Source organism: Kwoniella bestiolae, chromosome 7, assembly GCF_000512585.2.
Source record: "Kwoniella bestiolae CBS 10118 chromosome 7, complete sequence".
Classification (NCBI taxonomy): Eukaryota; Fungi; Basidiomycota; class Tremellomycetes; order Tremellales; family Cryptococcaceae; genus Kwoniella; species Kwoniella bestiolae.
This window is the reverse complement of record NC_089247.1, coordinates 240,135-264,182: the sequence shown is the minus strand read 5'-3', so window position 1 is coordinate 264,182 and position 24,048 is coordinate 240,135. Positions and strand designations below refer to the sequence as shown.

The window sequence follows — 24,048 nt, the reverse complement described above, 5'->3', positions numbered from 1 at the left end:
AGACAAAGAAGGGTTTCGTCATTTGTTGGAGAAGAGAAACAATACATGTCATTCATTTTCATTTCGATTTTTTCCCTTTACGGTTGAGCGTGAGCGATTTTAAGAGTATATAGTATTTGATAAGTATAAGAAGTATATTGTGTGATTACAGGTAAGTTAAGATGATATGCAATATGTTGTGATTAGTCTACAATACTGTGCCGATGGCGAATGGTTCTAAGATTTCTCATGTTACGGAATACATACAGTGCAGAACGTGATGCTTTTGATTTGGAATATGAGTTACCTCTATGTTACCTGCTTTTGGAATGGTTCTACCAACAGTGCTTTGGTCAATACGAGATGAGAGGTTTTATCCTAAATGACCTTTTCATTCGATCTTTTCTTCTATTTTACCTTGGCGGGTACAGTATGACCCCGCCATATCCGCTTAACAATCCCACCATTGAACCTATCAATCTTGATTCCTATCTGCCTGCCATCGATGGTGATGGACCGTAAGACGTGTTTAGCACGATATACTAAAGAGAGGGAAAGATCGTTAATAATCCCAACCCGACATGGACAACAGACACCAGCTACAATCTTACGGAACGTGGCGTGGCGCTCGGATGTCTAGTACAGAGGACGAACATTGAACCTGGACTCACAATGATCTTCATCCCTAAAATGAATCCAAGCTACCGTCCTTACCTCCCCTGACTCGTTCTTACCGATATTCATCAACAACTGATCGTCCTCCTGCTGCTCTGGGGATGTTGATTCGGGATCTGGGACCTCGCGTTCTTCTACTCTACTTCCGTTGTCCTCTGTGTGGATGATCTCATCCGGTCCAGCAGGAGCAGGAGTAGGGGTATGTTCAGAGGCTGGCGGTGTATTTGAAGCTGGACAGACAGGTTTGATGGTACTGTTTCTTGGGCTGGTATTGGGCATCGTCTGATCATTATCTGTGGGATCTGTTATACAAAGTAATTGATTTATTCTACGGTTGAGCCATTCCAATCTACTGGGTTTGGTCTTGGGTGAAGGTGCGGGTAGATGATATATCTGTACCCTATTAAGGATATGTCTTCGTCAACACCGTCCTTTACTGACCAATGATCATAACTCGCTCCACTTCTCAGCCCATTCAGAAGTTCGGTTCCAGTATCTTAAACTCGTTGTCATATGATCGGAAGCCACTCACATACTGATCCCAGGATCCTGCTTACATCTCCCTCTCCTCCCCTGAGACTGGAAATGTACAGGATGAGAAAGGATGTAATGGAAATGCGAGGTCTTAATTGTGGGAGGGAGGTTGGTGAGGTACAATGTACGTTGGAAGGGCGTTGACGAGGGTTTGTTCTGTTGAGATTTGGGCTTTTCGCCTGAGTTGAGGTTGAAATTCGATTTGAAAAACAGGGTTTTGATCGGCTGTGGTGAGGGGCTACAGGTCAGCGTTGTCCAAGAATAAGTTTCTGGTCTGGTGCACTTGCTAGAGTCTTCGCACTGGGACTGACCATTCTGGTTGATATGCCGTGTCAATTCCTCGATAACAAAGAATGGATCGCAGTATTCCCTAGTTGATAGGATCGCCTCGAGGGTGGATAGGGGATATCGTTGTTGAAATGCGATTAGATCGAGGTTGTATCTCTGATAGTCAACCATGGAAGAGAATCAGATATAAGTAAGGAATTATGCTATATTTGCGTTTGGTGGTTGAAGGTCATCTTGAATGAAAATCATGAATATCTACTAATATAATCTAATCCACATTAGTATATAGTATGGTCGGACAAGAGATAGAAGGGGAATTAGCGATAGGGATATCATTTGTCTATTTGGTATTTCCGATGACAAAGGTTCAACCCTTGTACAACGACCATCACTATGAGCCATCGATTTTACAGCGTTCAGTCAAGCTCGTTTGGAAATCGGTACCCAGTGTAGTAGACCTTCCTTTGTTCCGAAGCTTCCATTCAGCCCCTTCCCTGTATGGCCAAAGGAAGGTCTTACCAATACTTATCTGAGGTCTACTGAAGCTGGTTTGAGAACCGGAGCAGGGAAAGGACTACACAATGGGAATGAGGTTGTGTTTCGTGGCAGTCAGTATGAAAGGCAGTATCGACTAGACTGCGTTGATTCGAAAGGAGGGAGGGAGGGTTACATACCAACCTGAAGGACGATCTTTTTAGTCATATCATCGATATCAAGTGTTTTCAGTAGTTCATCATATCACCCTCAAATTAAAAGTATAATCATTAAAAAAGCTGCCAAGCTTCGACACCTGTTTATCAGAGTATAAAGACATTCATTCAACCAGTAATCAACTTGGCTTATCTTATAATTATCAGAAAATCAAATACCCGACAAAACCCACAAACCGATGAATTTTCAGTGAAGCGCATGATGAGAATAAATGGCACCCCTCAACTATCTTCGTTCACCTCTCCATCGAGCGAATATAGATTCACGTTCAGCCATCAGCGATTCCCCAACGACGACTCAACATGTATCATCAGCACAATCATATATAGCCCACCGCCACGATCACAATCGCAAACACGACTACGCACCACGTCAATTGACATTAGACATCTCCACACCCACTCGGACATCCCCACAACCCAGCGCCACATCCACAACTCGACGAGCAGCCACGCTCAACGACCTCGACCCGAACCCCACCACTCGCGCAGCCCCTTCTATCCGAACTACCAGATCTGATAATCCCACGGTGGTGAATAACCTCGAAATGTTTACCAGCACTAGCACGCGAGGGAGTAAGACTACGAAAGATAATTCCGGTTCAGATTCCACCTCTGAAGATGAAGCAAAACCTACCGATGAGAAAGCATCAGCCTCATCACCCACTTCAACATTATTTACTCGAACTACTACTATCCACTCGTCCTCTGCCTCTCCATCCTCATTATCCAACGGGAACAAAGCAGTCTCCTCAACTAATACCGGAGAAGGGAGTGAGAGTGAATCTTCCATCCTCTCCTCGGCAGTGGCCACTACGAATCTATCATGGTGGCAGCTCCTCGCTCTCATCATCTGCGGTATCCTAGCACTCTCAGGGGGAAGTTGGTTATTCTTCAGACATTCTCAACGGAAGCGACATGATAAGCAGCAGAGGAAGAAGGAGGACATGGAGAATGAGCTGAAACGCAAAAAAGAGATGAAAGATGATCAACGATTTAATGCTTTGGCTTTCGGACATGGTCGGCGGGGTGGAGGTCGAGGTAGGAGGGGGAGGTATGAGAGTGATGATGAGTATGAAGATTGGTCAGACGAGTATAGTGATGGAGGAATTATTAGACCGTCCCGTCGTAGGCGTAGGAGGGATAGGCGCAGAAGGAGGAGGGAGTATAGTGATGACGAGACCGATAGAAGCGTCGAACCCAAATCTGCATTTTCGTTCCGACCCTCCCCTTCTCCCGGGGGACCACTCAAATCTGCCTTGACCAAGAAAGGTACAGGAAGGGGATTTAGAGATTCGGTGTTTTCCACGTATACAAGTATGAAGAAAGCTGCGATCAAGCATAAGTACGTTGAAGCCAAGGTGAAATTGGATGAACAGCTCAGAGCGGAGGAGAAATTGGAGAATCAGCGGAGGATGAAAGTACAGGAAGCGAATCGGGAGATCGACCAGTTTAATAGATCAGAACACCAGCAGCAACGGAAGGTTACGATGGATGTTCCGCCTGAGGGAGGGAACAGGGCGGGGGTGGGTGCTCATACGGATATTTCCATTCCGATTGCTAGACCTGCGCCTAGTCATCAGGGAGGTGGAGGTGGGTGGGGTAATGGGGGGGTGGACGATTGGAATGGTATTGGTACGGGTAATGGTCCGGGTGGAGGTGCGAATGCGAATCCTGCTTTCAACGGGGGTGGGGATGAGCAGAAGTGGGCATTCCCCAATTCTAACAGGAACGGTGAACCACGAGCAGGTGAGTAATGTTCGTATTGAATCGTCAGTTTTAGATCTTTTCGAAGAAGGTATTGAGCAAGATGTCGGTCAGACCATTTCGAAGAGATCAATCGGAAATAGGCTTGTCATGTGATCAGTCCTGACCCCGGCTTCATTTCCAGGTAAACTCCTCATTCCTCCAGTACCGCGCCAACCCTCCAAATCTCACTCGACGCACGAAATTCCAACAGCCGCTTTGCTCCCATATCAATCTTCGCCAAAAAAGGAAAAGCGAGATTCGCTGGATGGTGAGATATCCGACCTGTTAGGTAACTCTTCTTCCTCTTCTTCCTCTTCTGCCTCCAGCCACCCAAAGAACAGACCCGAAGTCAGCCGGCAAATCAGTGATAAGAGTGACAGAAGGAAAGGCGTTCTCAAGAGCTCTCCTTCCGACCCTACAGCCGAATTGAAGAGGCCTGAACCTGTTTATCGGCCTTCCTCGTTCTCCTCGTCGTCGTCGTTATCTCCTGATATCAGAACAAGAAGGGAAGCAAGGGACCAACCTCAACCCAAGAAGGGATACACCAACCCCTTCCAGAATGACTGGCTGTCCAAACCATCCACAACTGTCTCTTCACCCACTGAGGTTGATCCACCCGAAGCACCTTCGAGACAGCGCACACCACTCGACACCAGACACAATAGACCCAAGGAAAACACAGATACGGCTGCGCCAATGAGTCTACGAGGGAAGGGGAGTGTGGGTTTTGGGTTGGGGGAGGATCAGTATAATTTCGGAGGAGGGAAGGAGAAGAAATGGGCGAATAGGTTAAGGGAGAGGAGGTAGTTCGTCGTTCGTCTTGGTTCTTCTGTTGGTCGTTGTCCAGTACCTATGCTTGGAGTTAGTTTGTGAATCGCTCGCTGGGAATCATCGCGTGTCTGTTGGTAATGTACAGTGATGATACATATAATACAAGTGTGGGATGTATCGATCTATGGTCAACTTGAGATCAGCTGCCCTTTATCTAGATCCTCGACAGATCCAGATGAGACATACCTAACGTGTCGATGCACATAGTACCATCCTTGCGTCACTCTCTCGGATGAGACACAACATTCCCCTTCCCGACTAATCACTCTCGCTATCCTCCTCACTCCCACTCTCACTCTCCTCCTTCTGATACCCCTCCCTCTGATCCTTGAAATCCCCATTAACAGCCAGACTCATCACCGTCGCCCTCCCCATACCATGCCCCACTTTCCCGAAATCCTCTTTCTGCTTCTCCAAATCACCTACGGCATCCTTGTATTTTGTGAGTGTGTCGTTGAGGTTCTGCTGGAGTGATCGAAGGGAGATGGTCAGGGATTCGTAGTATTTTGATGTATCTGATGTAAGTTGGGTTATTTTGGGTGGTAGAGATATAGCTGAGCTATTTGTGGGTGTTGGAGGGACTGCGAAGGTGAGGGTTGAAGAGGATGGGATGGGGGATGAGGAGGCATCGAGAGGGGGGGAGATGGATGAGGGGGGGTGGAGGGTATAGGTTAATTGGATGGTTTTGGATGTCATTCTGCTTGTGAGGGCGTAAGATTGAGCGGGTTCCGGTGGTTCAAATTGTATGGTTCGATTGTGTCTTTTCGTCTGTCTGTATCGCATGAATGTATTGATATTGATATAGCGATGTGATCAAGTACAGCTACTCACACAGCTACTGGTACGGCTACATCAGAGGGATTCGAGTGATATCCCTATCTGGTCACGTGACATGAACCACCATGCATTGTACGTGGAGATGGATGCCATCGTTGAAGACGCGACAAAAGATCAGTGAACAGCGACTCTATCTTGAATCCTCTCATTCTCATCCACATACTATCGACAAGCGGAAGACCGGCCCACGATGATACGACCCATAACGACATTAGCATTGATACCACTCCTCCTATCCAATGTGGTATGTGCAGCAGATTCGACCGAGGACAGCATAGCGGGGATGATCGAGAAGGTATGTCAATGCTCTCTCTCTTTTCCAGCAATCAACGGATTATCCTTGTACCAGTACTAACATCGCTGCGTGGTTCAGACGACACCACTACGGACTCATTCGCTGGCTGCTCCCTATGTGGATAGTGATCTCCAGAATAGGTGGTACGTCCTTTTGTCCTTTTCTGCCTTCTTCCTTTCTTCAGATGCTGATGTTATTGGGGATAGGTGGGATTTCGGAGGGAATGCTATCATTGTAAGCTTTCTTTACCATGTCCTTATCGAGAAACAAGGTCCACGCAGCTTATGCTTTGATCATGGTGGTAGAACACGAACAAACACGTACGACTCACCCAAGATAAACCATCGGAGAAAGGTTGGTTGTGGTCTAGAATGCCTTTGAGCGTTGCGAATTGGCAGATCGATGTGGAGTTCAAGGTGGGTCATTGTGTTTTCTCTCTACAAAAGTAGTGGAAGAATGAGGGAGACAATGGTCAACTATGGTAGTCTATCCCATATGAATGTCAGCTGACGGGTATAATCTTCATCGCTATGTAGGTCGATGGAAAGGCGCATAATATGTTTGGTGATGGGTTCGCAATCTGGTTGACCAAGGATAGAGCGAAGGAAGGACCTGTATTTGGGAGTGTGGGTGAGTTGGTCCCCGTTTCCCATACCTCAGTATGATATAAATTTTATACTCTATCCTCCTCATATCGAGGTACTCAATTCTCGTTGTAAGCAGAACATTGCTAACTATTTCCGCTACACAGACTATTTCACGGGTCTAGGGATATTCTTCGATACGTCAGTCTTTCTACCTTCCCCTCCAGCCAGATGGGCGAATCCCAGCTGACGCACTCGACGTAGCTACGCAAACTCTCGTCATTCATACCAATGGCCCAGGGTAACAGCGATGCTAGGAGATGGAAAGACGAAATACGACCATGATCATGATAACGAGGCTAATGAGCTGGCCGGGTGTTCCGTACGTCTCTGCGCGCTTTGCTGTCTTCGTCCAACTCTTCATATGTGGCATAGCGCTGATTGCATTTGTGGATGTATATTTATAGGAAAACTTCAGAAGACAGGGAGATACACCTACTAAAGCGAGATTGACGTATATCAAGAACAAAACTTTACAGGTGAGCTTTCCCATCCTCTCCCGTTTCCGTACTGCGAAGATGGACATAGCTCATATGGTTTTGTTTGATGAACAGCTCAAATTACAAACGAAATATGTGAACGACTGGAAACTGTGCTTTGAAACTCCTGTTGATCTTCCTGAGAGCCCGTATATTGGGTTTACGGCTGCTACGGGTGATGTATCGGATAATCACGAGTGAGTTGATCGTTGTTCGTTCTTTCCCCTGACGGCACAGCAGCGGAGCAGTATTATGGCCATACTACATACCCAAGATACCTCTTTCTCCTGCTCATTGATCTCGCTTTCCACTTCTAGCCTACTTATTGCGACAGTGCTAATCACCTCGTCATAATAGCATCGTAGCTGTCAACACCTTCTCCGCTACTCTCCGACCGCAATACCGAACAGACCAAGTCCCCTTGGCGGCAGATGCCAAGTCCCAGGGAAGAAGTGGAATGGGTAGACCAAGTCCCAAATCTTCGTCGGGCGGTGGAGCTGCGGGATGGTTCATGTTCATCTTGAAGGTGAGCGATGTTTTCTGGTATTTTGACTGGTTCAGACCTCCGTCGCCTGTCGTTGAGCAACTGATATAAGATATTGATTCGATCGTTCGATTTATAGGGAATCGGTATATTGGCTTTCATAGCTTTTGCTATTGCTGCTTTTGTGAGTTGATCGTTCTATCTCTTATCGATTTTCGGGACTCCCTTGCTTTGTTTTTCCTAACCGGTGTTGAGTTCGACTTGTTGATCGCTGACTATACTTTAACCTGCATTTAGAGAACGTACAACGCCCAGAAGAAGCAGAAACGACACTGGTAGATCTATGTGGATTGCGATGTTATACTGTAGCATGGGGATGGTTAATGCATCTGTCTTTTCAAATGTTTAAATTGGTTTATGCTTCGGGTTCATTGCAAATGTGCACTCTGGCTCTTCCTGTTTGATGTTATATGATACGGATAAGCTGCAGGACCAGACCAGGCATCATAGACTGTAGGGATGCTGCTTCCAAAATCACCTCCACCGCGCATGTCCATGTCCGCTGATCGCATCGAGAAGCTGCTCCACTAAACACCCTTCGAGAGGATTGAGTGATCATATCCATATTCTTTCACGTATAATCTACAATCTTTCATATAATAAGCCTAGCTTGCCATTGTGAGAGAAGCGATCACACCCTTGATGATACCTACCATACTGAGATTGAGCAAGATGTCAGGAATAAACATGCCAAAGATCATGTACGGTACGGCGTGGTGCGTATGATCATCCCGCTAGTCCTAGTCCCCTCCAAGCAGGTGCTCTATCCCTCTACGGCTTTCGGTTCGCTTGGAAATGACTTTTCTCATCGTGCTGTATATATCTCTGGATACTGATTGATACTGTATACTGTAATGTAGGAAGAAAGAACGCACCACCGAGCTAGTCACGCAAGCTATCAAAGCTGGTTTTAGAGGGGTCGATACGGCTTGTCAACCCAAGGTAAGTTGGGTGTACTCGTTACATCCGAGATGAGGGGGATACTAAAGCTGTTCGGTGATATGGTTGATGCAGCACTATAGGTCAGTGTTCTGCTCGGCCAGGAAAGTGGGGTACTGGGTTCAGCTAATATCGAGAATGTAGGGAAGACCTGGTAGGGAAAGCTTTGAGAGATGTCTTTGAGCAGGGGGTGGTAAAGCGAGAAGAAGTGTTCATACAGACCAAGTAAGTCTACCTTTCTTCTCCTCACTCCTTCACTCTGTTCAAATCAGTCTCATTGCTCTTATATCGTTACTATCAACTCACCTCGACATACAGGTTCACATCGATCGACGGGCAAGATCAATCCCAACCCCTACCTTATGATCCCAACCTACCCATCCCGGAGCAAGTCAAACAGAGCTTTGGAACTTCCCTGAAGAATTTGGGAGTGGAGTATGTGGACTCGGTGGTCCTGCATTCGCCTCTGAGGACTAGGGAGGTAAGTCCATGTATATGTATATGATCATCATTCATCAAACTATTCCAAGCTGACATACATTTCAAACCTATAAATGGACATAGCAAACCCTCTCGGCATACCAGACTCTCGAGACCTTTGTTCAAGAGGGTAAGATCCGGTATCTGGGCATATCCAATATATACGATCCGAAGTTGTTTCTATGGTTGATCGAAAGGGTTGGAGTGAAGATTGGGGTGGTGCAGAATAGGTGGTATGAAAGGAATGGGTGGGATTGGGCGGGTGAGTGGGGTCAATCGTTTTCTTATGTCATCCCGTAACAACGTTTCGTTTCGTTTCGCTGATGGGATGGGATGGTTGGGTAGTATGGGAGATTTGTCAGAAACATGATATACGATATCAGTAAGTAATGACTACTTGGGCAACACCTCGAGAGACTTCAGCTGATATTCGAGGATCGGATTGTCAGATCATTCTGGACATTGACTGGATCACCTTCCCTCCTTCAACATCCACATTTGATCTCACTAGCATCCAAGTATGGATTAACACCTGAACAAACTATCTATAAGCTATGTCAGCTGTACGTCGTACCATTCTCTTTCATCTGCTAGTCATGATCCCCGTCCAGATCACCTGAGCTGACGTGATCGCCTGTACATCAGATGGAACATCACCCCGCTGTGTGGTTCCACGACACTCTCTCACGTCAACGAAGCTCTGGCTGTGGAGGATGCAACGGGTTTAAAAGATGATACACCCGAGGTGAAGCAGTTGTGGGATGCTATGCATGCTGTATGATATATATGAGTGTAGGTTGTAGTGTGTATCATGCGATGTAGTGAATCTGCTGAAATCAACTTGTCATCGTGACTGAAGCAATCATGCGCACAGACCACTGTCTGTGCACCATTACATCAAAAACCATGCATTGAGGATGACTAACATATACGTCAACCATGATATATATGACTCACCCTTCTTCTTCCTTCCTTCCTTCCTTCCTTTTCTCTTCCATCTTCTCTTCTCTTCTCTTCTCTTCTCTTTACTTCTCTTCCCTCTCACTTCTTTGATCAACTTGGGTTCACCAACACCATCTCACCTTCAGTACCGACTCAATAGCACAACTGCGCTTCAAGATGTCATCCTCAAAATCAGCTCACGAGAACAAGGATGATCTCCAAGGTATGTCCAGCCATTTTATCTCGTGGGCGCCAGTTGACGTTGACGATCATTGTACCAGACTGTCTGAAGACTCTTCGTCCTTTACTCGATGACTTCTCTCGTAACACCTATGACGATCTTACAGACCATGGAACTTTGATCAGAGCATTACAACAGACTAGAAATCAAGTAGAAAGATGCACCCTGACCAGGAAGAGCAAAGCAGCGAAGAGGAAGGATGGTGGAGGTGATATTGCGACGAAGCAAGAGGTGGATGAAATGGGTATGTAAGAAACTTCACACGTCTCTTCCCTTGGTTTGGATGATCCAGACGGTCCTATGCTATTACCACCCATAGCTGAGTTATTGTTGACATCCCCTCCAGGCGTACGAATATGGAACCTCACTTCAGACTACAAGCATTCCGTGGCGAGCAAACCGAAAGACATAGGACTGGTGGCTTCTCGTATGTCTTCTATCAACCCACAGTCATAATGATCCATGCACTGATCAGACCTGGGTTTTAATAGTCTATCATACAGCTTTCCGTTTGATTGAAGCTTCTACAGAACCCAATCCGCCATTCGAACGTGGGTCACCTGTCCCTTCTGCCTGGGCCTCATTTAATGGCTGATCATCTCATCTTGCAGTAACTGCTCGTCTCCTGCGAGCGTGTTCTGCAGCTATCCCATTCCTCGCTCGTAAGTGTTTTACCGTTGTGTTTGCCAGCATATATGAGCTGACGATGATATCAGAATCGGGTCAATTGGAACTGGCAGAGGAATTGACTCATCTCGGTGCTGAGGTGAGATTGCTCCTTTCGCAATATTGAAGAAGGGATTGGGTTGAATGACATCGATGTTACGGATCAGTATCAACAGATCCTGACTGCTTCCAAGCTCTCGTCGACCGAAGAGAATAGGGAGAGAAATCACGTATTGTCGACTTTCCTTCTAGCGAGAGTTGACTTAGTAAGTCCTGTACATCCCTTCTTTTCGCTCACGGTGAGACATGGAAAGTTTAGCTGATATCTTCATGTCAGGAGATATCAAGGAAGAATGATAATCTCGCTTTGAGCCTCATGATGAAAGCAGCTGGTCAGTGGATCCAACTCTTATTCAAAACAAGGCCGAGACAGACCTAATCCTACATCATTTGCAACAGAATTCGATGTGATGGGTGGCTCCAAAGTAAGCCGCCTGCATTTGATCAGACCTGGCGATTGTTGACTATCCGTGACCACTCCGTTCTTTAGTATCAAGAACTGGTCACCAAGTGCTGGTCGATCTCACACGACCTTATAGCTCGAAAGAAGCAAGCGAATCAAATACCATTTACAACAGCTCCGATTGAATGGCTTCAGCAAGGTATCGCAATAATCGAGAAGATGAGAAAGATCGGTCTCAACACACCTACTGTCGAGGACATTCATGTAAGAAGTTTGTGTGATCCGAAAGGTCAAAAACTGATATTTTCGAGTTTAGATTACAATCTTACAGAGCATTGGTAAGTCTGACATAATGTCAATCGCCTGCAGATCTGCTGATGGAAAATACTAGCTCAAGAGCAGATCAGCAACGCTCCTAAAGATCCCAACTATCTTCCAAAAGCCATGAAAACGCTGAACGAAATCGTCAAGATAGGGCACCCGATTGTGAGTTCCGCCTTGTCGAATTTCTACGGGTAAATAGGAGACTGGGCTGATGTGTATACAGGATGGTTTGACTGCCTACCAATCTCGAATGGTTCAAATACACTTACTTTCAAGGGAAAGAAAACCCACTAACGAAAATGGCATTCGAGATGGTAGGTTGTATGATCCTAAAAACCAAAGAGTAGATCTAATAACATAGGTATCGTAGTGCTTATCGGTTTGATCGAGAATATCGAATGGTCAGAAGACCAGATCAATGAGTGAGAGAAAAGGTTTCATCGTCTCTAGTCTGTACTATGCACTGATGACAAATCTTCTCAAAGGATCTTCGCTCAAGCTCAAGTATTAGCTGAGCATTAGTGAGTAGTTCATCTTTCAAGGTGAGATCTCTCACTGAATACATGTATTTGACAGCCCCATACTTCCACTCTGGATCTGTCAATCCTTGCTCGATGCAGCTTGTGGCAAGGAAGAGGGAGGTGAAGATCACTTGTCTCGGATCCTATACGAAGGAATCATTATAGCTCGTCAGTCTTTGGTCGGCCAGTCTCAAGCAGGATATAATGCAGTATCGTCGATGCTAGAAAGTGGGCTCATCGGCTCTCTGACTCTGCACTGTAAAATAGCAGTTTATGCACTAATATCGAGACCCTTCTCATAGCTATCGTCAAGAACAGCTCACAACGACATTTGGATGAAATTGGCATAGCCGCTATTCAATTGGTGAGTGTACAGGTGATGCTGTAGATCTTCAAGCTTACCTGCATGGTAGATACTCAACGAAGTGGCCGAGAAATCATTCGAGAATCAGGGCAAACTAGATGAAGCCGCTCAATGGTGTAGGTTTGATGGTTACCGAGATATTTACTGGCAGCTGATACTGAAATGACTACAGATCTCCTGGCTGCCCATCCCGCTTTACCATCTGGTAAACCAGAGAGGGCGAATCAATGTCGAAGGTGAGTCACGCTTTCCAGAGGAGGCTTGAACGCAGACTAACGATATGCCATCTCCTTTACACAGGAAGGCTGCTCTGTGCCTCGTTCGTGCTGGTAAATTGATAGCAGCTAAGGAGTTGCTCAGGGGCTTCCCGCTTGAAGAAGCCTCTACTCATTACCTGGCCTTCCTGATTGCGACGGAGGAGAGTGAGTTTCAATTGCAAGACACATTCAGCTTCTGCACGCAATGATATTGCTTGCTTACCCGACGCTATCAGATGATTTTGCAGAAGCATCATCGGCAATCGATCAACTGATGGAGTGTAGGGATGTTGAAGCTGGTCATCTGCTCCTGATAAGGTAGGGTACTCTCTGTTCAAGATCTTGTATTGACATATCTGCTTGACAGCACACTGTCCAACAAGGAAGGTCGTGAGACGTTCATGCTTGATACGCTGCAGTCATTATTGGACGCTTTGGAACGACCTGATGTGGAAGATAGCCTGAGAGTTGAGAGGTTGACGTTGATTAAGTGAGATAGATGTCACCTACCAAACGATGTGCTCAGCTAATCGCCTATAACACAGATGCATGGTTCGCATAACTGTGGCGCAACTTGCCAACAAAAGTGCAGAAAAGTGGGTCCGGGAAGATGAAAGTCTGAAAGCCGACTGACTTCGAATTTCGAACAGGGACATTGTTGGAAACGAGGTTGTCGGTCTGCTTGATTCTGGTGAGTGACATCTCGATGACCTGGATTGAAGCGCCTTACTAACGTCGAACTCCCCCATAGCCATAAGATCATTGAGAGGAGATACACCTCTGAATCAAGAGCACGCCAAAACTGTCTCATGGTTATACAAATCAGGTAAACCAAAACTTCTTCGGTTTTGCCTTGTTATTCGGTGATTGACCATTTGGCACTCAGCGTACAATCTCGGAGTAGCGGAACTCGGAAATTTCTCTGCCGGAGTTTTGTCAAAGCTCTTCGATCGTTCCGCCCAAGTGAGTTGAAGTCTTCCAACATACATGCTATGCGTTGTCTGATCGAATTGATGTTGATGCTCATTAATCTCCCATGTAGTTGATCGATTGGTATCGGAGACTTGATCCTGCTGATGTCGATTCAAACATGGAGAAAACTCGCGCTTTGACGATGTTTGCGTGCTTCTGTGGCAAAGGTGAGCGATTTTCCATGGGAGCGGAATTCGGACTCTCGGAAGGCTAATACTCTCACACTCTCGGCAAGCCTTCCAGTATCGTGATCTTCCAGATGGCAACGAGAAGGTGAGTCCTTGTAATACATAATCGCTTATCATCAAAGCATTGGACTGACTTTAAAAAATTTCCAGTTCACACTTCGCAATCAGCTTCTTCAATATTATCACGCCGTCCATAAGGCTTTATCTTCAGCGGATGGGGGCCCGAACACAATGAAGGATCTGCTTGAAGTATATCGCATTGAATTGTTGTGCAACGCTCATCGATGGGAAGAAATAAGGGGAACCATCATTGTAAGGACAATGAATATAAGTTTCATCTGCGCTGGAGGTGACTAACGATACGGGCAGACATTGAAGTCCTCAGACCGGACGGATAATGATGCAACAATCCGAATACTTGAAATGGTGGCGAATCTCTTGGTTAGTCCATTCGCCGCCCTTCTACGTACTACTTGGATTGTGCTGATTGGATTGTACTTTAGCTAGACTATCCGGACTGTCCCACTTCTAGTGAGTTATATTGGGCAATCAAAGTGATACTGCTAACATCATTGAATACGCTCAGTCATCCACCATCTCCTTCAAGCCATCATCGGTTTATGTGGCATCACCAACCAAGCAGAAGTAGTCCGATTTTCAAGATGGATACGAGGTATCATCACTTTGCTATTCATCCGGAACACTCCAGAAGATCTGGCGAGAGCACAAGATTACTTTTCCAGAACTCTGAAGATACTTCGAACGCCTTTGGGAAGGGAGGTAAGCTATGATCTGATCTTTTCTTACCTATGAAGGGCAGGGCTCAACGCTGTTGGAACCGATCAATAGTATCCTCAAGACGAATTTCACTGGCTTATCGCTACTACCTGGAATAAAGGTTTGGCGGAATATGGGTGAATTTCATTTTCACAATACCCCCCAATGTACGATGAGCGATTAATTGATGGTCGAATGATGCAGCTCGTCAAGAATGGAAAGTGCGAGTAAATGGTGCCGAATAGCTCTGACTATAGCTGAGACCATGCCTGGTAGCGTGTCTCAATCGCAAGAAGTGAGTGCTTTCTTCTGACCACTGCCGTTCCCCGAGGATGATGTGCTGATCTTACCGTTGTAGATGAAAAGGCAATATTTGTGAGGAAGCCGTGTTTTCCATATGTGTTGGTCAGCTGACAATCATTCAATTTGATCCAGAGAGATGTTTGGTCAGAACACCCAATAGGCTTAATTCGAATGAGTGGCTGGTCAGTTAAGGATGCGATAGATTAGGCTGTTGATGTTGATACGGGATCTAAATGTTCTCAGTGTATGAAATATGTGTGGGAGCAGTTCGACTGTGTATTATCGCATCTATGAGTCGCGTGTACGTGCGTCTTAGGTAGATTCATGTATTGTAGAACATCATGCATCATATGTTCAAGTGTAATATGCTTTATGCAATCGCCTACAAATAGACTTTCATCGAGATCTAGACTATACTCCCGGTTTGACCACCGTCGTACTACTACTACCATCCGAATTCTGTATCGTGAATTGCTGCAGATTCTTCTTCTTCTGTCTTCGGGCTTTCCCAACGGTGAAGAACCAAAATATGAAACAGATCGCCAAGATACCAATAAGGATGATGACGATAACGACTGTGTGGTATCCATTCAGCACTAAGTCATCCTACCAACTTCCTGGTGAGTGGGGATGTAACGTATGAACTCACTGGTAAATGACGTAGAGCTCAGCGAACCGATATACTTCTGCCCCTGATTCGCAAGGTCGCTTGTGATACCCTCCGTGGAAGTTGGCTTGGCAATGGAGGTCAGGCTAGTGTGGGTAGTTGGGGAGGGGGGAGTGACAACTCTGCTTCGGGAACTGGTTGTTGGCATATCGGTGGGTACAGTATGAATATGTTATTTTAGAGGGTAGGGGATGACTTATGAGCCTGAATCAACTAGAGGTAACTGTTTTGGGAAAGGGATAGGACCATTTGGTGTACAACTTGAGAGTTAGAATAGTATTTTGGGGTGGCACCGACTGGACTGGACGGATAGCTGATTGTTACGATATGGATTATATTTATTAGGTGTATTTTGGGATTTACTTTTGGGCTTTTTGGCAGACAGAAAGAACAAGGTATCATGTTGGGGTGTTGATCATCTGATATATATCGCATCAAATCTGAAGTAACCATGGATATGTTTCGGTGGACAATTGGGGTAGTCAAAGGATGTGAATCGGATACAACGGTGAGATGCGCAGTGACTTGTTTGAGGAGTATCCTTTGACTTGATGGGGCTGGAGATAAATTTGCTGCAAGGACATATCGTGTCAGATCTGGGGGGTACCATGCGATGTCCTGTACGAAAACGATCGGTTCGACGACTGGATTCTGCCATCCTTAGGTAATACTCCAACACAAACCGACGTTGCTCGCGTCAGCAAGGGGAACAGGATCATCATGATGTCGCACCACATATTCCCCTAGGTGCCGAACCAGAGAAGTCGAATCAATGAGATACTCTGTACATGTATCTCATAACAAGACGTAGCCGTTATTCGTTTGCACCAACTTAGATTATATAGTACAGTATGAGTTGGTTTCAGAAAGTTCGGCTGTGATCACCGAGCTGATCTTGCAATCCAGTGGCATCCACTTGGGAAGAGCGTTCAATAGGTCTGGCACACCAGACCTTGAGGGTCGACGCCATGGGATCTTATATGCCGGGAACTTCTCTTGGGATACTAGGGTTTCTCAAGTACGGGTATCTACAGAATGGTCTGTCCACGCCTCGCCGGGCCGCTTCCTAGGGTTGGGTGACGGAAGATAGGTTGAAGAAAAGATCGGGAAAGATATCGTGCACATCAATCGTGCTGGGAGAGTCCATGAAGGTTGTATACATGCTAAAGCCATTGGACGTTATGCTTCCGAACTGTATGTGCTCAATGACCCGAAGAGCACTTGCATATTGCTGTGTATATCTACGGCATCAATACAGGAGCATTAAGCAGTCTGAAGCTCCACGCTTTCAGGGCCGCAGCCCCTATGATACCATATCCTACTCGGCATACAACGGGACGTTCCATCGGTATATCTCTTATCATCGCCCAGAGGCCGATTACATTCTTCACATTTTCGCGCTCGTCCAAAGATACCTTTGCCTGCAAATCTCCTCTTTTGCACATGTAGGAGGCACAACCAGATCAGAACAATGAGCACGATGGCGGCGATGGCAACTATTATACCGATACCCGAACAACCCCAATATCAGCTTGACCCGACTCTTCATGCTGACTATAAAAGTGGCGAGAGAAGAGGAGATGTGAAACCCACTGATTATATATTTTGCTGCAGGACTTGAACCGAAGGAAGAATTCCCTCCAGCGGCGACAGAGGAAGCAGTGGTAACACCTGAAATCGCCATTTTGAATTATACTTTGTTTGCGTTCTTAACTGGACAAGTGTTGTTGTGGTACATAAGTCTGTTACAGTAAGCTGTGGCACCTTGAATTACCTTCTGTTTGAGCTTACCTTTTCAAACGAATGGGTAACATGTATATTTTTGTCAAACACCTCTCTATCAACTTGTTGTATTGAATTATAGATACATTGTGGAGGAGATAAATCGCTCTTTCGCAAGGCATGACTTATATATCCAAGAGTCAAGCATCTTGCACATATATAGCAGGTCAGACTAGTCAATTGACGGAATAGTCCCTTTGATAATTGATTGTTTCAATGTTTGCGTTACACAACAATACAGTAAACAACATAAAGGATTGTCTCGTGGCTCTCTGTCGCACTACCAGATGAGACGTTTCTACCTAAAAGCAACGTAGCGGAAAGATGATATCAATTTGAAGGTACTGCCTATTTCCCCCATTCACTTCGCCCGCCTCGTTTCTTTCGATTCTCCCAAGTATAGATTGAGTATAGTTGAAGCAGGACCGGTCCCTTTCGCATCCTCAACTGCCTGGATTCAACTTAGTCTGGATGTCCATTCATCACATACAAAAATGATCCATGATCCCGAGATACAACTAACATTCTCAATACAGTCCCCTACCTCCTGTACATCTCACCTGCTCGTTCGCTTTATCGATTTCAACTGCCAGCAAAAAGACTTTGCAGCCCTATCTCTTTGTCTCAGGTAAACATCCACAAACCAATGATCGAGAGAAGAATGCATATTGAGAAAAACTACGTGATGCCTAAGTTTGCTTCTGCATTAGCCACATTCAAGTCTGGAAGTCCGTTTGAGTGTCCTTACACGATCAGCGATGTATCATCTCCTGCGAACATGGTCGATGGCACGATTGTGTTACCAAGAAGTGACGAGTAGACGTTACCGGAACCAGTGTCTCGTGTTACTGTATGCAAATCGTACTACGTTTTACAATATACATTGTAGTCTTTACACCTGTCCTGCTTCCTGCACGCGCCGTGGAATCTCAAACTTCACTCGTGTCTGACTTGGTTCTCGAATTGCGGGTACAAGATAGAGCTTTTCTGACCCTACCGCATTTGCCAATGTGAAACAGAAACAATAATAGGATGAGTACGAATAAGATGACACCTCCTGCTAAACCGATACCTACGTAAACTACCAGCAGATGATCAGCTCTCTCTGGCTCATACTCTCCACCCAGAGAACTGTGTTTCGTGGTGATGCAACGAAGTCATTGTTCCCACTCACTGATGGTATCGTTTGCTTCTTCAGACCCCTGATTATTGCCGTTACCGCTGCTGTTATCGGGCATGGTTGGTTTCTTTGGTTTCTAACTAAGTTTTAAACTTGGTTGAAATTGAGGGATGATGCGCTCGGACGATAGTGGTGATGATCGTATTTCTATTGTTGTCGAGAGAGAAAAGAGATATCTGTTATGACAAATGGATTACTAAAGATGACTGCGGTCCATCGAGATTATCGAGATTTACCTTCTTTTCGGTAGCGTTTGTTTTACTAATTTTCAATATCGGAAAATCATGAAGACCTCTATACGCAGGTCAATACATGTACCTTTTTATACGGACCGAAGTTTTTGATCGCCAGCAGCGCAGCCAATTGAATGAACAGATTCATTTGCCACCTTTGTTGCCTCCTTTGACCATGTAAACCGTTTGAGAGTTGGCAGAGGCTATTCATCTCCTCTCCCTACCTTCATAGGATCTCGCCAAGTGAAGGTGTTGTGAAACCTCTCCTTGGTTACATCCTCAACTGAACCGACTCAGAGACCAACGACATTGGCAGACTGTCGAACAACACTCGTAAACACCGTTGGGGGGACCCCTGTTAGACCCCTTGCATTTTCAGGAATTTTCCTATATCTTTGCACATTGGCGGCATGATACAAGGCGGCTCAACCTGCTATCCTTTGTGATCATAGTCGAAAATGCTTGATGTACATTGATCAACGGACAAAGTCCTCTACCCATAGTATACATTTTGACCTGAGAATTTGAAACGGTTGTGACATAGAACTGCAGGCTAATACTGAGGTTGGCGAAGCATTTCCGGAGGAGAGGTGAAGGGGAATCCTATCGGTGAATAAAGCGCACTGTTGTCTGGCGTCAAACTGATGACTTTGCTCCCGCATTTTACGAGGCGAATAGTACGGTGTAATCAAGATACGAGACGCCCCTCTGCTGATTGAGACGTGATGGCTGCTCCAGCTGTCATGCTGCTAATTCTGGTTTCATCGGAAGACCCAGTCCTGGATAGCGGAACGCGCAGCATAAGCAGTATAGTCCAAAAGCCCGTATATAACCTCATACTCGTGCTTCCCTGCGTATCATGTTAAGCAATACGTAAAGTACATGGAATTCGCGGATACTCCCCCCACGACATCTGATCGCCTCATCAAGCCTCCCCTCTATCCACTCGTCTCTTCGATCGAGTTTGAAAGCAACAGAATTTGCCATTCACATCTTTTTGTCTAAGATAGTAAGACCACAAGGCTAAAAGCAGCAATAAAAAACATAAGGTACCAAGAAATCCGATAACTGGTTTGAAAATGTATGAGCAACTTACCGATGGTCACCAACACGAGGCGGTAAAGACTCACGGCATATGGCAACAAGAGAGAACTCCCTGTCGGATGTAGATGTTTGCGAGGTATTTTCGGACATTTTTGGGGAGGTTGTCTTCTTCGAATGTAAAATTTCAGCTGGAAATGCGATACCTCAAGCTGAGAAGGGAGGAAGAGAGGGGCAAACCGGACCGAGAGCTGATTGTCGATATCGCAAAGACTGCTTGGACTGTGTTGTGCTGTATCATACGTATGTGAATCTTGTGAGATGTTCTTTGCCGTGAGTCCGAGCCTACCACTCCTATATTGTCAATGCTTTCGACCTTGGAATATGTTTAGCGAACGCGAATTCAAAGTCCATTATTTATACTCGCATTTCCTGCACTGATCACTCTTTCTGTGATCGGGTCAAAACATGACCATTATACTGATCCTTTCACTCGGCAAGGAGATGTTTTAACGTACATCACTGGCTGGTAGTGCCAGGACAACAAAGGCTCTGATAAAAGATTGGACATGAAGCGGCATTTATGAAGCAATAGCGGGTTGAAAGGGTGTGCATGAGCATAGCACTTTGTCCACACTTTGTGGAGGATTTTGTCGGCCCGTGCACTGACCTGAGGTAAGAATTCGATATCAATGGTTGCACAAACGTATCTAACGTACCAGCTTGAAATGTCAATGAAGTTGTGGAAGCATGCATGGCTCAATGCAAAAAGTTTATGTCTGCTGGTTAAGGGAGATACAGTATTATCCGATGTGCGCGGAGCGGATACGTGACAATATGGCACTTGATACCATTTTTACATATTTACTGTGTGATCCCATATCGTCTAGAATTTCTACGGCTCCTTTGCATCACTCTCGACTCTATACCTCACTCGAGTGACCCTTGTCCTTCAACTTATCCTTCGCTTTGCCTATACGACAACGGAATTTCCCACCACGTTGCTGCCAGTAGAGAAAACTTCCCATTGCCACGAGAATCACTCCTCCAACGCAGAAGAGTAGGATGACTGCACAGATCGTCAACATTTATCTGACAGCGACCGGTTGATAAGAGAACGATCAAACGGAAGATGGAATTGGTGTATCACTCACGACCGTATTCAGACCACCAATCGGTAGATCCGCTACCATCACTGCCAGTGGAGTTAGTCTCGGACATTTGTTAGATGACGACCTGTTTGATGACCGTATGCCGTTTGACTATTGCGGCGAGACGAGGTTTAAACGACCTTTTGAGAATGAAATAGACGGTCACAAGGCGATGGAATTGACGGCTGTCGTCGATTGTTATCCTGATGGAAGGTATCTCTGACTTCCATTTACGGCGTTGCCTTTTCTTGTATGATATAGAAATTTTCAAGGTTACATGTGGCCGCATAGAGCATATACATGCAGAAACAGTACTTGCTCGGCTTCATACGAAGGTATCATTACCTTTGGGACTTGTTTTGAAACAAGTCTGACAGATCTCGGAGGTTACGTGGCACTCCATTGGAAGGATCCGTTCATATCAGAGCTCAAGGAAATATATCTTCAGCTCCATTGTGCACTGCGAAAAGGAGACGATGAAACGAACTCGAAGGGTTTCAGAGCTAATATGTGCACTATGTATATGGCAATTTCCCAAAGGACAGAACGGGATGGATCCGTGACTTAATGTTGTGCGATCAGTCCGCAAAGGAGGGGCTCGATAGTTGCTTGGAACGACGTCCGCCGGCTGCCAACGTAGACTCACCACCATGTGGGAATTTGATAGTTTGGCAGAACCCCTCAAACTCAGCGCAGCTGATGAAAGATGATTATACTACTCTTCACTGTAGACTGAGACACCTAGTCTCTGGATGAAAGGATCACCGTGGTCACCTCAAGAGGGTGCACCGTGACGAAACGGGGGATACATGATACTCTGGGCTACCCTAAAAACTGTCGAGAACTGGAAAACAGTACATACAACAAGCAGACCGCTCAACTGGTTTTCCTCTTTTACATGATTGATTAATATAAATCGTAATATGAAGTATTCTCAAACTTTATCCGGCAGTTCCTTTATACTAGAATCCCTTGTACAACAGCAGCACAACGCCTTTTTCACCTTGGGTAATTTCCCACTAGCACTCAGTCCGACAAATATCAGAGCGAATATCAAGATAAGGCCTCCTGCCACCGGGATGCCTATTGCCACTGTGTATAGTAGATTCATGTGTATTTAGTCAGTAGTTCATCAATTGAGGGGGTGCCCTTCGGCTCAAGAAGGAAAGGACTTGAAGGACAGCATAATCGGAGTACTTACGATATGTATCGTCAAATCCTCCTGATAAGTCGGGGTTGCTATCAGAGTTGGACTCGGACATCATGGTTTGGTCAATCAGGAGGTGCGTGTCTTGTACTGTATGATGTCAGTGGGTCACTATATTAATATTTGTGAGGTCAATCTTCGGGTTGTTGACACAGTGGGGGGAGGGAATGGGACGACCACGATCTTCAACTTTCTTTACTGTACACAATATTGCAATATAGTCTTGGTCTGATGTTATGGCTATGATACTGTTTTATACCTAGTTGAGTGAAGTTTGCGAACAGCCAAGAATGCATGAAAACGATCATTGTTCACGCATTCATAGCTGATCGCCACACTGCAAACCAATAGTATGTAGATTGCCCACTGTTGCAATCCTTTCAATCGACTTTAGAGGTTTGAGAAAAAAAAGGGTAGAGTCCGGTTGAAAGGTGATGTGTATTCGTGAAAGGACATGTCGGGTTTGAGAGTTGATTCATAGAATCCTGTTGAAACTTGATTATCCAGAAAGGAACTGTCAAGTTCTCTCCCTGTTACGGTATGATTCAACTTTGACACCGCCTCACAGTTCAGTTGTGTCGATTCGCACAACTATTGTGCTTGACTGGAACAGTCCCCTGAGGCTACTTGATGTACGGCTTTCATCTCAAAGCCTGTCAACTGCCTCAAAGGATGAGCTAATTCAATCGCATCGATTGCAAGGATCAAGCCGTTTTGTTGGTCGATGAGCAAGGTGTGTGAGCTGGTACTGTAAATGTCGCACTAAAGTACTCTATGCATATATGCAAGATTGACACAAATTGCACACACTATAACATCTTGACACATAGCACTTCGTACATTGTACATGCAATCTCAACCCCCATTATGCCTCTAGAGGAAACATTCTCTTCTCATGACGCCACTCCTTACCCCTCAAACAACGGCACTTCCATTTCGATCGCGATGTAGTCTCAATCTGCTTGTCGCGAGGCCCAAATTCATGTCCACATTCTTTACACTTGAATTTTCTTCAGAGGAACTGCCGCCCTCGATCTCTACATCTCTTGTGGTGGGTGGCACATCCGAGGTAGGCTTTGAGCAGCAGCAGGACGAGTACAATGATACCGCCGACTACGTGATTGACCAACGGACATACGCGTCAACACGGGGGATCATAGTTGGTGTCATCGGGGTTGCGAAATACTCACCTATAGCTGGGGTGTTGAAATTCAATCGGTCGATTGACCCGTCTTCGTCGGTTATGGACGATGTCATGTCGTAGTTGTCATTATTTACTGTATTTACTGTATTAAGCTATTCCGAGTTTGGGTCTATCATAATGGTGTAAAAAGTTGGAAGTTGTAACAAAAGTTGCGATATATATATGTATATATATAGTCAATTCAATGGTCCTTGGTTGTGGACCTTTTTGGCAATCATATGTCTGTTTTCGCTTGGTCACAAGGATAGGTACACTCAGAACATATCAATAAACAGAAATAACCCTGTAATTATACCTCTCAAAGATGCGATGGCGTATCAACTGAGATGAATGAAGTGGTGTATCAACTGAGATGAATGGTGTGATCCCTGTCTTGTATGCATGACAGTCGTTTCATCTACCTTGTCCGACAAATGCCCTGATTTTTTCAGTTGAAACACTCGGACAAGATATAAGGATTTGGCTATCGCATCAGGTTGAAAATCCAAATCATGATTGTTTCCAATGCCGAATGACTTCTCAAAGGATCCATACTTTGGGACAGGTTTCAGCTTGATAACCCGCTGCCCGGATCAACGGTC

General features: G+C 45.5%; 8 protein-coding genes across 8 annotated transcripts; 4 read left to right on the top strand and 4 right to left on the bottom strand.

The window, feature by feature from the left end:
* Positions 1-387: 387 nt before the first annotated feature.
* Positions 388-1,647, bottom strand: I302_108024 (uncharacterized protein; the record flags this gene model as incomplete). The annotated part of the gene is made up of 4 exons (XM_019194203.1): positions 388-521; positions 651-1,054; positions 1,187-1,426; positions 1,490-1,647. The coding sequence occupies 4 exons, from the start codon at positions 1,645-1,647 to the stop codon at positions 388-390; spliced, it is 936 nt and encodes a 311-aa protein (XP_019044326.1).
* A 751-nt stretch (positions 1,648-2,398) lies between these two features.
* On the top strand, positions 2,399-4,742 carry I302_108023 (uncharacterized protein; the record flags this gene model as incomplete). The annotated part of the gene is made up of 2 exons (XM_019194204.1): positions 2,399-3,935; positions 4,078-4,742. 2 exons carry the CDS (start codon positions 2,399-2,401, stop codon positions 4,740-4,742), a joined length of 2,202 nt encoding a protein of 733 aa, XP_019044327.1.
* A 282-nt stretch (positions 4,743-5,024) lies between these two features.
* Positions 5,025-5,462, bottom strand: I302_108022 (uncharacterized protein; the record flags this gene model as incomplete). The annotated part of the gene is made up of 1 exon (XM_019194205.1): positions 5,025-5,462. The coding sequence occupies one exon, from the start codon at positions 5,460-5,462 to the stop codon at positions 5,025-5,027; it is 438 nt and encodes a 145-aa protein (XP_019044328.1).
* Positions 5,463-5,793: 331 nt separating this feature from the next.
* Positions 5,794-7,844, top strand: I302_108021 (uncharacterized protein; the record flags this gene model as incomplete). Its single annotated transcript, XM_019194206.1, has 12 exons — positions 5,794-5,898; positions 5,977-6,041; positions 6,105-6,132; positions 6,204-6,314; positions 6,435-6,528; positions 6,650-6,683; positions 6,747-6,864; positions 6,950-7,021; positions 7,097-7,218; positions 7,379-7,547; positions 7,645-7,689; positions 7,803-7,844. 12 exons carry the CDS (start codon positions 5,794-5,796, stop codon positions 7,842-7,844), a joined length of 1,005 nt encoding a protein of 334 aa, XP_019044329.1.
* A 393-nt stretch (positions 7,845-8,237) lies between these two features.
* On the top strand, positions 8,238-9,765 carry I302_108020 (uncharacterized protein; the record flags this gene model as incomplete). The annotated part of the gene is made up of 9 exons (XM_019194207.1): positions 8,238-8,281; positions 8,426-8,507; positions 8,580-8,587; positions 8,649-8,729; positions 8,823-8,985; positions 9,069-9,246; positions 9,330-9,366; positions 9,434-9,547; positions 9,630-9,765. 9 exons carry the CDS (start codon positions 8,238-8,240, stop codon positions 9,763-9,765), a joined length of 843 nt encoding a protein of 280 aa, XP_019044330.1.
* Positions 9,766-10,103: 338 nt separating this feature from the next.
* I302_108019 (uncharacterized protein) lies at positions 10,104-15,162 on the top strand (the record flags this gene model as incomplete). Its single annotated transcript, XM_019194208.1, has 36 exons — positions 10,104-10,149; positions 10,208-10,411; positions 10,514-10,594; positions 10,659-10,718; positions 10,779-10,829; positions 10,884-10,933; positions 11,001-11,099; positions 11,171-11,225; positions 11,293-11,318; positions 11,384-11,560; positions 11,613-11,634; positions 11,688-11,782; positions 11,844-11,934; positions 11,991-12,042; positions 12,106-12,141; positions 12,197-12,369; positions 12,444-12,505; positions 12,555-12,621; positions 12,678-12,741; positions 12,806-12,927; positions 12,999-13,080; positions 13,130-13,252; positions 13,308-13,358; positions 13,413-13,453; positions 13,514-13,588; positions 13,649-13,725; positions 13,805-13,901; positions 13,970-14,007; positions 14,073-14,234; positions 14,292-14,363; positions 14,426-14,453; positions 14,509-14,702; positions 14,772-14,836; positions 14,904-14,994; positions 15,058-15,074; positions 15,135-15,162. 36 exons carry the CDS (start codon positions 10,104-10,106, stop codon positions 15,160-15,162), a joined length of 2,874 nt encoding a protein of 957 aa, XP_019044331.1.
* A 251-nt stretch (positions 15,163-15,413) lies between these two features.
* On the bottom strand, positions 15,414-15,817 carry I302_108018 (uncharacterized protein; the record flags this gene model as incomplete). Its single annotated transcript, XM_019194209.1, has 2 exons — positions 15,414-15,577; positions 15,652-15,817. The coding sequence occupies 2 exons, from the start codon at positions 15,815-15,817 to the stop codon at positions 15,414-15,416; spliced, it is 330 nt and encodes a 109-aa protein (XP_019044332.1).
* Positions 15,818-16,932: 1,115 nt separating this feature from the next.
* I302_108017 (uncharacterized protein) lies at positions 16,933-17,353 on the bottom strand (the record flags this gene model as incomplete). The annotated part of the gene is made up of 2 exons (XM_019194210.1): positions 16,933-17,165; positions 17,263-17,353. 2 exons carry the CDS (start codon positions 17,351-17,353, stop codon positions 16,933-16,935), a joined length of 324 nt encoding a protein of 107 aa, XP_019044333.1.
* Positions 17,354-24,048: the final 6,695 nt, after the last annotated feature.